Raw genomic sequence first — 14,190 nt, 5'->3', positions numbered from 1 at the left:
ACATATCTGAGGACATGGCTCTGGAAAGCTCATCTGTAACCACTATGCCACAATTCCCAAAGATCAGTCCTCTCCCATACTCAACATTCCACACCACAGGTTCTTGACACCCATATCTCCACATCCATGCCCTCATTTGCAACCAGGCCACCACAACGTCCCACACAACACACACATTCAACCCCATGCCCTTACAGACTGGACAACTCCTCCCCTTCCTCTTCCCACTGCCAAGCTCTAGTTCCCGTTGTATTCTTGGATACAACGGGCTTTGCCCCTAGTCTTTAAACCGCTCCTGCGGAGCAGTAATAAATAAAAGGCTAAGGGGTAAAGGGGAGGAGATAGGGCGGGCCCTGTTCGGGATAAAAACTCAGAGGGGCGAATCGGGAGCCGTGCAGCGGCTCCTGATTCACCCCTCTGAGTGCACTCAAGGGCCAAGTGCGCATGTCTCCCCATTGGCTACTTGGCCCATCCTCATATGAGCATTCTGGAAAGTCAGCCGTCCAAGCCTCTGTGCTCACACCCTCGTAAGTCCTCCCTGCCACCAAACCTCCAGGGATGCTCTGTACACGACAACACGCCCCTGCTTCTTCCCCTTCCCCGAACTGTGCGCCTTGGCCAGGGAGGGCTTGCCCGCGCCCCACACCTCCTCTTCAGCCACTGAGCCCGCCACCGCTTGGCGCTACGAGGCCTCGCCCGCCTCTGCGACCACCGCCAACCCAGCCCTTCTGCCTGCCCCGCCATACGTCGCTGCCAACTACCAACTTTCTCCACGCCCCGACAAAGCCCTGCGCCTCCCCGGCCCCACTCAGCCCCGCACCTCCCCGCCCCGACTAAGCCCCGCCCTGACTAAGCCCCACGCCCCAGGACTTACCCCGATGCCCCCATGCCGCGCCCCTGCTCTGCCACTGCCGATGGCTCGCCAGAGAGACACCACCCCTACATCCATGCTTTGAACACTCTACCTCTGTCCTCTGCGCGCCCAACGATCCTGGCCACTTTCCACCCAAGAGCCAGAGAGGACAGAGGTGAGGACAGCTCGCACAGCGCTTTCTGTGCTACCCCCCCTCAAGGCCCCGCCCTCACAGCTGAACTCGCCCCCGCCCGGCTTCTTCCCCTCCGGCGGTCTCTGCCACTCACTAACATGGCCCCGCCAGTGCCACCCCCTCTCTCCACTTGCGACGGAGGAAGATTGGCGCTTCACCCAGAAGCCCTGCTGCCTACCCTCCTGTTCGTTCCTGTGCACTGGGACCTTTTGCTGGCCCTGCTACATGCTGGTTGCCGCCCGATCCGCGCCCTCCACATGCCAGCAGCCGGCCCCAGCGCCCTGTCGCTGAAGAACCGACACTCCTGCGCCCACCCGCCCTCGGAGATGACGGAGTTGCCTGCCTGTAACCTCTTCTCCCTCCGCCGTGAGCATCCCCCTCTGTACCATGGTCCCTTACTCCTCGTCGCTCCCACCAGCTCACATTGCCTGACTCCCACGACGGGTTGGAGGTGAGGCTGCGCTTTTCTCTCGGGTGCCTTAGCTCCCCCCTCCCCATTTCTCCCTAAAGGTCACGTTCTTCTCAGCCTCCTGTGTCCCCCCTCCCCCGTCTCATTCATTGGGATCCCTCCCTCCCTCGGACACCCCTCTAGGCGCCTGCATCTTCCTCTTTTCACTCTGCTGTTGCTATGAGCACCCCCAGCCTCTCTCCACCCTCCACCTTTCCTTCGGAATTCTCCTGGGTTTTGTTTACCCCCCTTCGTCCTGCCTCTTCCCCCCTCTTGCTCCACATTCACACAGCCTTCTCCTCCCCTCTATACATGCCCATTTTTACAAATGGGCTTTCTTACTAGTCATAGAATAATAGAGTTGGAAGGAACCTCCTGCACTATGCAGGACACTCACATCCCAGTTGCTCATCTACTGTAACCTGCCACCCCTATCCAGTGTATATGAGTTGGAAGCCTAGTTTAAATACAGCATTTTAATCATTTGCATCCTGCCCTCTTCCAGGGTCTCTGGACATACTACAAAAAGAATACCAACCATTGAACAATATGGACGTTTCAAAGCAATGAAAATACTATCAAATAGAGCTTAGTAACTGGTTTCTGTGGGCTGTTGTTTTTCATCTGGAATGGTGTCCCTTTTCCAAGTGATATGTATTTTGGGCTATATGTACAACAAAGAGATGTGAATATGACACCTCACTGCTGATGCATTAGACTTGGGTGCAACTTCAGCATTAGCCATTATTAGAACAAACAGTCCTGTGTTCTTATTCTCCAGATACAGATGGGTGGAAGGGCCAGCGACTAAAGTGTCGTGCCTTTGGTTATTTCCACACAGATTGTTTGCCGTAGGAATCAGTTTTCTTTTCCTGCTTCCCTACAGCATCAGGGTATATTTGTTCACTTCCTCGGATTTCTCCAGCTTTTCCCTTATCCTTCTCAAGCCTACTTTGCTCTGGTGTTTTGGGAAAGACCAGAGTAATGTCTGCCCCGTGGGCAGGAAAGCTCCGAGTCCCCCATTCCCACCCATATGGTAGCCATTTTCCCCATAGCAGCCATTTTTTCTCCCTGCCACCTGGAGGTCTGTTTTGCTTTTGTTTTGTGTCAACTGAAGATCATATTGATATAACAATATATATAATGTTCTCTGCACTCCCACTTTTCAGGGGTTTTTTTAAAAGTCTCTATTCCATTAATTGCAGAGGGAAAGCAATGAAATGAAAGGAGCAAGAGAATTAATTTGAAAGATTCCAAGAACCTTTAACACATTTTGTCTTCTTATCATGTTGCTTTCTTATAATGATATTCAATAGCCATTTTTAAAAAAATTGAAACAATAGAGGTGGCCAGTGCTGGGGAACTGGGCAGGGGAACTATGGGGAAAACCTGGCATGTGAATGGAAGCCCCTTGCCTCTGCAGCAGGAACAGAGAAACTTCCTGTGAGGGAAACATCTTTATCCACATAGCTGTTCTTAAACAAATTCCAAGTCATCTTTTTGTTTTGTAAAGACTTTAAAGAATCTGCAGATACATCTGACAGAGTCTATTAAAAGCCCAGTGGCTTTTCTTGATAATGGATCACTATTTGTTTAAAGCTAAATGTGAATTGGACCTTGGTATATTGTAAAGAAGCACATCAGCCAAGTCATGGTTTTTGGTGTACGATAGCATTATCAGAACATCTGTTGAAATGGATTCCAACTCTATAGGGAGAGTGCTGAGAAAATGTCATATCTCTGCACCAAAAGCAATACATCTGGGCTTCTCACAAATGCATACTTGTATGCCCACATACTCTCCAGTTATCATAAAGAGAGAAATAACTACATTTGAGTAGGAAGGAAAACGGCTTCATGTATCCTGTTTGGGGCCTTCCTGCCTTAATATCCAGCATGACTTGTGCCTTATAGTACAGTGCAGCTGTTCTCTGCTCAGTCTCCTGGTCTGTCCTCTGTTCCCACGAAGGGAGCGGTCACGTTGCAAAGTCTTGGACATCTTTCCATGGAAGAAATACTGTTTGCCTATCTAATCAACTTGGAGACAGAAATACTGGCTTTTTCCTGTGTCACACTCTACTAGATTTGCCAGCCTGGTGCAAAAATGAGTACAGCTTTGAAATACTTATTGCTTATACTGTTTGTTTTTTTTACTCAAGTTAGTTTAACAAAGTTGAACTTCAGAGTTGTTAAAATTCATTCCATCCTGTCAAGTCCCCGAATATAGAGCCTAGATGATGAAATTTGTAGACAAAATAATTTTAGGGAAATGTAATCTTTAGAATGTGTACATTCTGATTGGCAAAATGGTATTAATAAAAAACGCTTATGTGTTTTTCATTGATTGTGCAGAAAGAGCCTAATCATGACAAATTTGTAAAAAGGGTCACAGGCTGCTAGCAGGAAGTGTTGGGGAGAACAAAGGGGCAAAATCACTGGGTGAACTCAGTCCATTCTGTACGCAGCTGAACCATACAAGCACACTCACCAGATAAAAATCTCTAGTTGTGGACTTAAGTAAAAAGCCACTGTGGTGGTCTCTGGGCATCATACTAATGGGAAGCTTGAGTCCAGCCACAGAAACATCCAGAGCTAAGCTAAAAAGGACTGGCGTTGCCCACCCCAAGCAGCCAGTAGCAACACACATTCCCAGAGAGGGCAGTGCTGCCCTTGCTGCAGCAGAGATATTGTGAAGAACTTCCACTTATCTTTCAAAAGTGAGATCTTTTTGCTGCTTAACCTTCTCCTGCTGGACTTTTCTCACTTTAGATGTATATCATTTTGTTAGCTATAGTTCTTTACATACATAGAAGGTCAAGGTGACAGTGCAAGTAAGCACTACCCCAACAATGCAGGAAGCAATTTTTCCTAAGAGTATCATAAGACAAGGGAAGCAAAGGGAGATCCATGTTCTATTTGTTTTTATTTATTTATTTATTTGAATTTATAGATCGCCTTCTCCGCAGGAGCAAACTCAGGGCAGTGAAGAGCTTCTGCTCGTCTTACCAATTTAAAATCACAGTTAAACCATTCTAAAAACAGATTTTAAAATCCCACCCATGGTTAGAGAACCCAAACCCTGGGTGAAGGTGCAATACAGGAGGGAGGCCAATCTGATGTTGATGTTACCTGTTTTACTGGCCTTGACCACAAGCCCATTAGCCTGCTCGTTGAGCTTGGTGTGATTTTTTTTTAAAGGGGATCTTCTATCTGCAGCACAGATGAAAAAGCTGCTCACATTACAGGTCCTAAATTGTGGCCTTAGGTTTTACAAACTGTAAAGGATGTGTATAAATTTTTCCACTTCACACCTCTGCTACAGGAGCTCGTGAGGGAATGCTTCTTTATGAAGACATGTCTGTAAAGAAAACTCTTTCCACACTGGAAAGTCAGAAAGCTATGATACAGCCTTTTTGACATCTAGTTTTCTCTTCACAGGGTATGTCATTGCACAGAGGTAGAACAAAGTTTGAGTCCAGTCTATAAGGCATAAGCTTTGTGTGCACGTACACTTCTTCAGTTACCACAAAGCCTCTCCTCAGTTATGATTCAAAGGGGTAGCTGTGTTGGTCTGAAGTAGCACAACAAAATCAGCGTCCAGTAGCACCTTTAAAAGACCAACAAAGATTTATTCAGGACGTGAGCTTTCGAGTGTAAGCACTCTTCGTTAGACTATGAACTCCTTACATGACAGGGAATAACCTCAGTTATGGTATCTGCAGAAGTATGCCTGCACACAAAAACTTATACCTTGAATAAAACTATGTTGGTCTTAAAGGTGCCCCTGGACTCCAGCTTTGTTCTGCTGCTTCCGACCAACATGGCTGCCCACCTTAATCTTTTACAGACTTGTCTTGCCATTTGCAAGCAGATAAACTCCAAATGCCTGACCAGAATAAAAGTAGCATAGCTGGACCTCTACCACCTCTGACCGCATGGGGGTGTTGAAGAAGCATAAACTTGTCCACTACTTAAAGCAGTTATCCTGCCTGCCGGGAACTCAGTTCCTACTGATACTAGTCTCTCTCTCTCTCTCTCTCTCTGAGTAAACAAGCGTAGTGCTGGTTTCCTAGCCTCATAATAGGGTTGTGGGTTTCATTGCATGGAATAGTATGTTGTTACTGACTATTCAACATGTTCACACTAGGAGCAAGCAGAAAATGGGAACAGGACTGCATTTTAAAGAACTGTTAGATCCTTTATGGAATTCCTGTATTTCATTCTATAGAATAAGTAGTTGAATTTGCAAGTTGTTTCCCCATCCTGTATTCTTATACTCCGGTTTTCCTGGGCAACTGTTGATGCCAGTGGTTACCATTGTCTCAATCCTGTGTTTCCGTGGATATTGATGCACATACTGTAAAGAATATGGACTGTTGCATGTAAACAATTACGGCAGCATCACATGTTTCTCTTTAATACTAGTTAATTTTGTTTTTTGGATATGTAGGGTAAATGTAATAGCACAAATAAGGAGTGAATATATACTTCCCAAAACTTTGAGAAAATAAGTATAATTTCCAAAAGGCCATTAGGGAAGGATCCACACACACAGCTAATAAAAGGAGTGTTCCATAAGTGAGTTGCCACTGTGGCAAAAACCTTGTGTCTTCCAGCTCCCACATTAAGTGCTGAGGACACCCAGTCATACCTCCACCATAACATTTTTGGCATCTCCACCTTGGAGATTGGATCCAACTGATTTTCTGGTGGTAAAAAGAGAGAGAGTGTGTCACTTTTGATTAATCAAACCATGTGAATCAGGAGCTATTGTAAGGAGAGGAATCAGGTAAGATTAAATTAGAAAGTGGCTAGATCCAAACGATTATCCTCTGTTGGGACTGCATAGCGGTAGGTCTGTAATTTGTTCTCAACCTTCTTAAGAGTCCAACTTCCATGCTTTTCCCTGTGCCCTTCCATTTCCCTTGAGCTGTTTCCTCCTTGTTTTCTTTATTTAAATTCTTCATCGAGATCCACTTGTCCACAAACCCTCTCCTCATTAATTTTTAGCAGGGATAATATTCGCTATCACTTGATTCTTGCTTCCCCATTTTTTTAAATATCAAACACAACACTGTTTGCAGATGTTACCAATTATTCATCATAATAATAATGAAATCCAAAACTGAAGAATTATTATGTGAACCTGCTAATTATGCATTAGTGAGCAACATAATGTCAAATGAAATTCAAAGTAAGTAAGTTGCAAAGTCATGCACAATACTAAAAAGTGCTAACTTCACATATAAGAATTGGCTCTGACAGCCCCAAGTTCTCTTTCCTCGATAAAGGATTGGAAAAACTAGCAGAGGGCCAGCAGTGAGAAAGGCATATTCAATGTTGGAAACTATTAGAAAAAGGGTGAGAACAAACCTGCTGGTATTCTGACCCCTTTATGTTGTGACTGCATTAGGAATGCTGTGTGTAGTTCTGGTCACCTCATTCAAAAGGGTTATCAGAGCATTGGAAATGATGCCTCTGTTTCATTTTAGAGAGAAAAACAGAACCTTTCCAAGGCAATTGGTACAATAAATTTTATATATCAATAATTTTTTAAGGACCAACCAAAACGGTTTCTAGATATACTCTGTTTTCACAATTTTTCTTCAGAATCCTTAAACTCTTATCAACCAATTTTTATATATAGAGGCCACTGACTCTGTAAAGTATTGTGGGGAATGTTAGTCAAAAAACATTTCATTTTATACATTTTTCATGGAATTCACTCCCACATGCCAGTAGGATGGCTTGTTGAAAAGGTTAGCCAAAGATACAGAAGAGAAATTTATCAGCAGCTATTAACTAAGATAGCAGAATAGAACCTCCATGCTCAGTGGTAATATACCTTTGAATATCATGCTGGTGACATATGTTGCCTTCATGCCCTGCTTGTAGACTCCCTGGAGGAATTTGGCCATATTTGGATTTGATAGGTCCTTGATCTCATCCAGCATCGCTTGCTTTTTGTTAAGTGGTTTAAAAAGTGTTGTCCAGATAATCCTCCTTTATACTTGCTCTGACCCTCAGGTATGTTGGTACTAAATTAACATTTATAGTTAATAGCAGTTTGATGCCTTACATGAGCCCTTGCCTTTTTGAGCCGTTGCTCCAAATGGAATTTTACTCCACCCAAATGCTTCCATCGCCAGTGCCTGCAACTGCTTCCTGTTTTCACTTGTGCCTTTCTGCCAGGCAGCTGCAGTGTGACTTCCAGCCCCCACTATAACACTCTTTGTCCAACCTTCTGAGCTTCATTCACAGATTCCACTCCCTGAAATCTACCAGGAATCTGGGAGAAATGCAGCTGTTTAATATTCTAGATCCCCAAAGATTGGCTAAAATTAGGCTGAGTATTCTGGGCAAGGCTGTGTCCAACTACAACTGCAGTCTAAGTGGGGAAGGGGACTTGGGTCGTCAGGTTTGTGGCGTGACTTTGCAGAGTGCCTCTTACTATGCGTTGCCTCTGTTTGTGTTGCCTGAGATTGTGTGTTGCCTATGGGCAGCAAGCCCACATACCGGTAAGGCAGGGTAAATTAAGCATGACAAATTCAAATGTATGTGGCTGACACAAAGGGTAGGAGTCCGCACAGAGCAGGTAGCTAAATATGCCCACAAGGACTTGGCCTGGCAAGTGAATAGTAGGTGTTGAACTTTCATCTTGGCAGATGTGCAGCAGTAGATGGTCGTCATTAACCTAAAGGACAATTAAGCACTCTTTCTGGCCTTGAAATCCTCCTGACCATTTTGCACCCTGTAGAGTTCAGTCTTACATCGGTCACAAGCAGAGCTTTTGACACCAGCCTGATACATGCACAGCCACATTTCAGTGGTGATGTATGCATGTAAGTGGGGGAGACAGATGGTTTATAAGTGCACAATGGTTTTAACTGTGGGTTTTATTGCAATCTTTTATCTTGTAAACCGCCGTGAGCCTAAGGGAACGGCGGTATAAAAATTTAATAAATAAATAAAACAATACCACACTTTGGTTATTCAGAAAATGTACCATTCCTACAACATAATGGTACCTCAAAGAAAAATGGGCTATGGGAAGCCAGTGAGCACAAAAAAAAAACATGTTTATTGTACAAAGTAAATGGAGGAAGTCCCTCAGTCCTGATTTGTGGACTCACTGTCCCGGTAGTCTATTGTCTGCACTACCAACTCACACACCAGTTTTCTTCTCAAATCCAGCAAGCAGTGCTCCTGCTTCCATCTCCTTAGAACTTTGCCTTCAATGCCACAGCTTTTTCATGGGCCCCCTTGATTCCATATAGTTCTGCTTTACTAGTTCTGGGACTGTCTGTGCATCCTTCAGCACCCTGAAGGATCCCAGGGAATGAGGCCTTTGCCCTTCTTTTACACACCAGGACTATGTGACCTCTTTGCAGGAAGGGATCAGACAACCCATCCTCCTCTCCGTGACTAGAATTGGCTGGTTGGATTAAACATTCCTTCTGCCTTACCAGGAGGGGGATGGGCTGTGGTTTGTGTGCTGGGACTGGAGAGGATGGACAGGCAGGGCACAGCTCCTCCGGGAAGGAACAGAACAAGTTCTTAGTTTCTGACTATAGCTATGGTGGGAGAGGAAGGGGGATTAGTCTAATCACCTACAGAATTTCCCTGGTAGGCACAGATCGCTCAGGCATGTGGAATAAGGAGCCCAAGAGGTGTCGCTGATCATTCTGACTCCATCCATTTGAATGGGGGAGAAGTCAAGTCATTTTTCCTGCTGCAGCTTCTAGGCTTCTGTACCTAAAATGGTCCTCATTGTGAGGACCAGGACAATAGCTCCAATGTCCAGTAAGTCTTCTAATTCTTGAGGAAGTGGGCTGTAAGGTGCAGAGTGGGATCCCCCTAGTTTATTACTAAATTGATGCATTAGATGCCGAGGAACAAGCATAGTCAGATATACATGATTCAAAATGTGGGAGCACCTGACTTGGCAATCGCAAGGCTGTGCCTCGCCGTACAGCTGCAAACCAATATTACCTTCTGTGGCACTGACTGAATCACCCAGGATTTTGGAATAAAGGCAAATCTTTCAAAGGCCTCCGACCGTATTCCTTTGCCATTGAACAGCCCAGAGGTACTTTTTGCCTAATCAGCAAAAGCAGCATGTTTGTTTGTTTTTTAAGCTAAATGCCTTTCATTTTCGTGGATGGCATTGCTGGGAGGGAGGGGCTGAGTTTTGCCTGGTTGTGTGGCTGCCACCATCACCAGAGGGAAAGGTGATCAGAAACAGGAAGAGGGGGAAGTTCATTCCCCACGTGAGTTACCTTCCTGAGTGGGCCCTCTGAAATGTGTGCATCCTGAGATGAACAATGTTCTGGGATGGCCCTCAGCAAATACCCATATGTTTAGCCCAACCAGGCAAACTCTGACTTTTGGGGGCTGTTAGATCTGAGGAAACAGTCTGGGTGAAGGCTTTAAAAAAATCAGGTCTCTGCAGTGAAAGGCCATTCAGCAATGGGGGGGGGGGAGAGTTGTGGGGAAGGTCCTTTTTATTAATTACTTACTTATAGCCAGCCTTTCTCACTGAGCTCCAAGGGCCAGATTACAAAGAGTAAAAATTCAGTTAAGCAGCATGAGCCATCCAGTAAGTAATGCAACAGGAGCAGGATGACTAAGTGTTTTTAAAAATTCAAAACTGCCTAAAGTATGACCTACCATGATACTGAAAGTAGATTATAAAAGTAGAAATGAATGCTGTAAAGGCAAAGTGATAACATACAGTAAACATTGCAACAGGCTGCAATCCTGTTATAAAGTGTCTTGGGTAATTCCAACAAGGTTCTAATCTCTGTAACAATGGTCCTCTGAACATGTTTTGCACATTCTGCAAAATTAAAGAAGTGTGGAATCTTTCCTGGCCTCTGGCAAGCCATCCCACAAAGAGAAAGCCACTGCAGGGAATGCATGGTCTTCTCTGTTCCTCTTGCTCGCGACTACAGAGACTCTTACTATAAGAAATTAGGGACCTTGCCAGGTCTTGCAAAGCAGTGGTCCCCAACCTTTTTATCACCGGGGACCACTCAACGCCAGGGACCACTCAACACCTTTTACTGAGGCCCGGTGGGGGGGGAGTAGTTTACTCCTCTACTCTCAACCACTGCCCTAATGCTCTCCGATCGATATGGTAATGTTTAAACATCCCTTCAAAATAAGATACAGACACACCACAACAATGAAGTAAAGGGCTGGGGGGGGATGAAGTAAAGGGCCGGGGGGGGGGAGGCGTCCTTCGGGGCCCATCTCCAATTAGTTGAAGGATCACATGTGGTCCGCGGCCCACAGTTTGGGGAACGCTACTGCAAAGGACTCCGCTATATGCTGCTCTCTGCCTCAACTTGCATGGGGCATGGCTACACCAAGGGTTGCTGACTATCTTCCCCTCTATGGGGCTCAGCCAGGCAAAGCCATCTGTCTTGCCAAGCAGTGCCATCTACCAGCTTTTCACATGTGGATCTCATGCTGTCTGCTTTGCCCTGCACAGAACTTGGCTAGGCTGTACACCAGTGTCTGCCTTGCCCCATGTTGGGCCGCCAGTGCCTGCCTCAACTCACGCGAGGGTTGGCTGGGCTGGGAGGCAGCATCTGCCCCTATTCAAGTGCACTAAACCCGGTGCTACCACCTCCCCTACCTCTTGCGTCTTAGTCCAGGCTCCACCATTTCAAGCTATATCCCCGGCCTCACCTCAGACTGGCTGGGTGCTGCCCCTCCCTCCTTGTGCAGGGCTTGAGTGGGTCAGGCGTAGCCTTGTTCAAAGGTATGGCTGGCCCATGTGTGGGTGGGAAGCCATCAGCTAATCAGGAAGTATCTAAGTGCTCTTAACAGTCATTCTGGGCTCTGTCTGTGAGGTGAGTTAGGGTGAGAAAAGGTCACACAGTGAGTTATTGGAGCAGACTGAACCTGTAACTACTACACCAGAGTGGCTTTCCTGGGATGGTTGCTATTGAATATTAGCAAGCAACAAGACCTAAGTGTGGGTTGGACAAGAACCATAAATTAAATTAATTCAAAGGAATTTTCAGCTAAACACCCAGAAGAAGTTCCTGACAGAGCAGTTCCTCAGTGGAACAGGCTTCCTCAGCAAGTGGTGGGTTCTCTTTCTTTGGAAGTTTTAAAGCAAAGGCTAGATAGCCATCTGACAGAAATTATAATTCTGTAAATGTAGGCACACTGTAAGTAGGTGGACAGAAGGGATTGTGTAGGTCAGTGGTCCCCAACTCCCGGTCCGGGGACCGGTGCCGGTCTGCGGATCAGTTGGTACCGGTCCGCGACTCCTCCTTGTCCTCCTTCCTGGCTGCTGCCTGGGAGGCTGCCCTGCCACTATGCCGCCAGCTCACCTTTGGTGCTCTCTGGCGGCCACCATGGCTGGGGCTCCCTCTTGGCGTGGCACTGCTCAGCTGCTGCAGGCACCGCCCCCCAGCGGACAGCGGGAAAGCAAGTGGAGCAGGGACTCAAGCGGCAGCGACATCCCTCGGCAAAAGACTACCCCCGTCCGGGCCTCAGTAAAATTGTGAAGTGCTGACCGGTCCCCGGTGATAAAAAGGTTGGGGTCCACTGGTGTAGGTGCTTGGTTGGTTCTTGTGGCCATTTCCTGCATTCTGCAGAGGGTTGGACTAGATGACCCTGGCGGTCCCTTCCAGCTCTATGATCCTATGAGGCATGCAAGCTTTGTGGTATCAAATCAATCCTTGATTCTTGCCAAACCTGGTCCCAATGAATCTCCCCTCAGAGGACAAAACAGTCCTGAAGAGAGCCCCTCGCCCCTTTACTGACAGAAACTATGCTTGTGGTTGTCTAATAACGGCCACCAAGAGCTCCTTTTATTATTTGGAGGGTTAACACACACATCCCCAGTGTTGTGGGGGGTTTCTTTAGATTTTACATTTTTCTGCAAACCTGGGATGTTTTTCAGGTTTGTACAAAGATCTGTCTTGTCTATTCATCAGTCCAGTCTCCAAATTTAAGTATCCTCAGGGTTGGATGACTTGGCTATCAGAATATAGACAAGTGTGGGCCTGTTAGTCTTGTTGGGGTGGGTCTCCTCTTCCTCCACACCAATATGTGTTGGGGCTGCCACATCTCCCAGGCTCTGCTGCAGTCAGGTCCACCACAGGTGCTGGGTTCCACTACAGCCACATGCAACCATACAGAAGGTACGTGCATTTTCTGCACTTGCACAGAAAATGATCTTTTATTTTAGGGGGAATGTAAACTCCATAATGTGTTTTCTAAGGCAAGCAAACTTGGGCAGTTCCCAAGTTTTCAAGAATACTAACTTTATTGGTGTCTTGAACTACAGAAAAGTGGCCAGAATGCCAACACCCAAGTATTACATACAGTGCTACTCATTCTGCAGCACACAGAGAGCCACATCTGCAATTACAGTCAGCTGAAGCGACCATGTAAATGTCCTGTGCACAATTGCACCAAACTCATATATGAATATAACTCTGAATGTTAAATATATAACTTTTTAAATTACCAGCGTTCCTTTGAAGGTTGTCTCCCCGCCACTACTGAACCTTAGCCAGACCCTCGTATATTTGAAGGGAAGGCCTTGGAAGCTGATCTTATGACACAAAACAACTTGCAACCCTTCACATTGTCCAGAACTCTATTAGGCTGAATGTTTTTTTTTAATTCTCTGTTAAAAGCTACCCAGGTGTCAGGATGAGAGTGCAGTGGCAGCACATAAAGGGAAAGAGGGTTGGAGAAGATGGATCTTTAGTTCCCTTCCCCAGCACGAGACCCACAGCACAGGAAGCCTTGCCGTTTACCCGTCCCAGCTCACCTAGCAGCAGCTGTTGCAACATGGGAGCCATCCGCCCGCCATGAGCCCCCCTGGAAAATGGCATTGCCCTCGCTGGGCAGTAGTGCTCAGAAGAGCCACAGGGGGTTGCTGGGCCAATCGGAAGTATCACTGATTTATGCTATCTGGTCAGTTCAGTTGAAATCCTTTACATTCTCATGTTTCAAATACTGGAAGCACCCTTCAGAGTGTCATCACTCATATTTTATACTCTTTTTAAAAAATCTTTGAGATACGCCTTCGGGTTACTGAAACAGTTAAAGGGAAAGCAGGCTGAGTGGCCAGGTTTGCATAGTGACAGCAAATTCATGACCCAAACCAGTGTCAGCCTTTGTGCTGCTATGTGGCTTAGGCACAGTTATCCAAGCAGAAGTTTTCTGGTTTAGCGTGGGACCCATGGGATAGCTTATTTACCACTTCCTAATATATATAACGATAGGTTCTCCCACTCTCACCCCCTCTAACCCTAGTGCTAAATTGAGTTGCAAGGCATGTTGGTCCCATCTCCGGTGAGAGCGACGGATGAACAATGGGGGCTTTTCAGCCTGACATCTCAATGAGCAGGAGATGGAGAGAGAGCCCCTCCCGCCTGCTCAGCTCTCCCCTCACCCAGCTTTGTTTGGGGAGCAGACAGCAACCTCCAGCCCCAGGAGCTTTTCAGTACCTAAGGGCAGCCATTCGTCATGGATTAGGCCCCCCCCTCCCCATTCCCTCAGCTGGTCGTCTGGGCAAGGAATTCACACACTTGTCAGCCCTGGATAGGGAGAAGGGCTTTTGTGCTTAATGGGGCCTGGACCTGGAGATGGGTGAGATGGGTCAGAAGGTTGGGAGGGGGGAGAATAGAGGAAAGCGAATGGGAATGGGGGGATGGGTTG

General features: G+C 46.5%; 1 protein-coding gene across 6 annotated transcripts in view; it reads left to right on the top strand.

The window, feature by feature from the left end:
- Positions 1-14,190, top strand: part of ZNF346 (zinc finger protein 346) — a 112,576-nt gene that overhangs the window by 62,888 nt on the left and 35,498 nt on the right. Inside the window, exon 7 of one of the 6 annotated variants that reach the window (XM_077326302.1) lies at positions 12,992-14,136. The exons of the other annotated variants lie outside the window; for them this stretch is intronic. Within the exon in view, the coding sequence (XP_077182417.1) occupies positions 12,992-13,033 (42 nt within the window). The 3' untranslated portion in view covers positions 13,034-14,136. Of the gene's footprint in view, positions 1-12,991; positions 14,137-14,190 lie in introns of those variants that run through there. 6 annotated transcript variants of the gene reach the window in all.

The sequence above is a fragment of the Paroedura picta genome, chromosome 3 (assembly GCF_049243985.1).
Source record: "Paroedura picta isolate Pp20150507F chromosome 3, Ppicta_v3.0, whole genome shotgun sequence".
NCBI classification, from domain to species: Eukaryota; Metazoa; Chordata; class Lepidosauria; order Squamata; family Gekkonidae; genus Paroedura; species Paroedura picta.
This window is presented reverse-complemented; position numbering and strand designations above follow the sequence as displayed.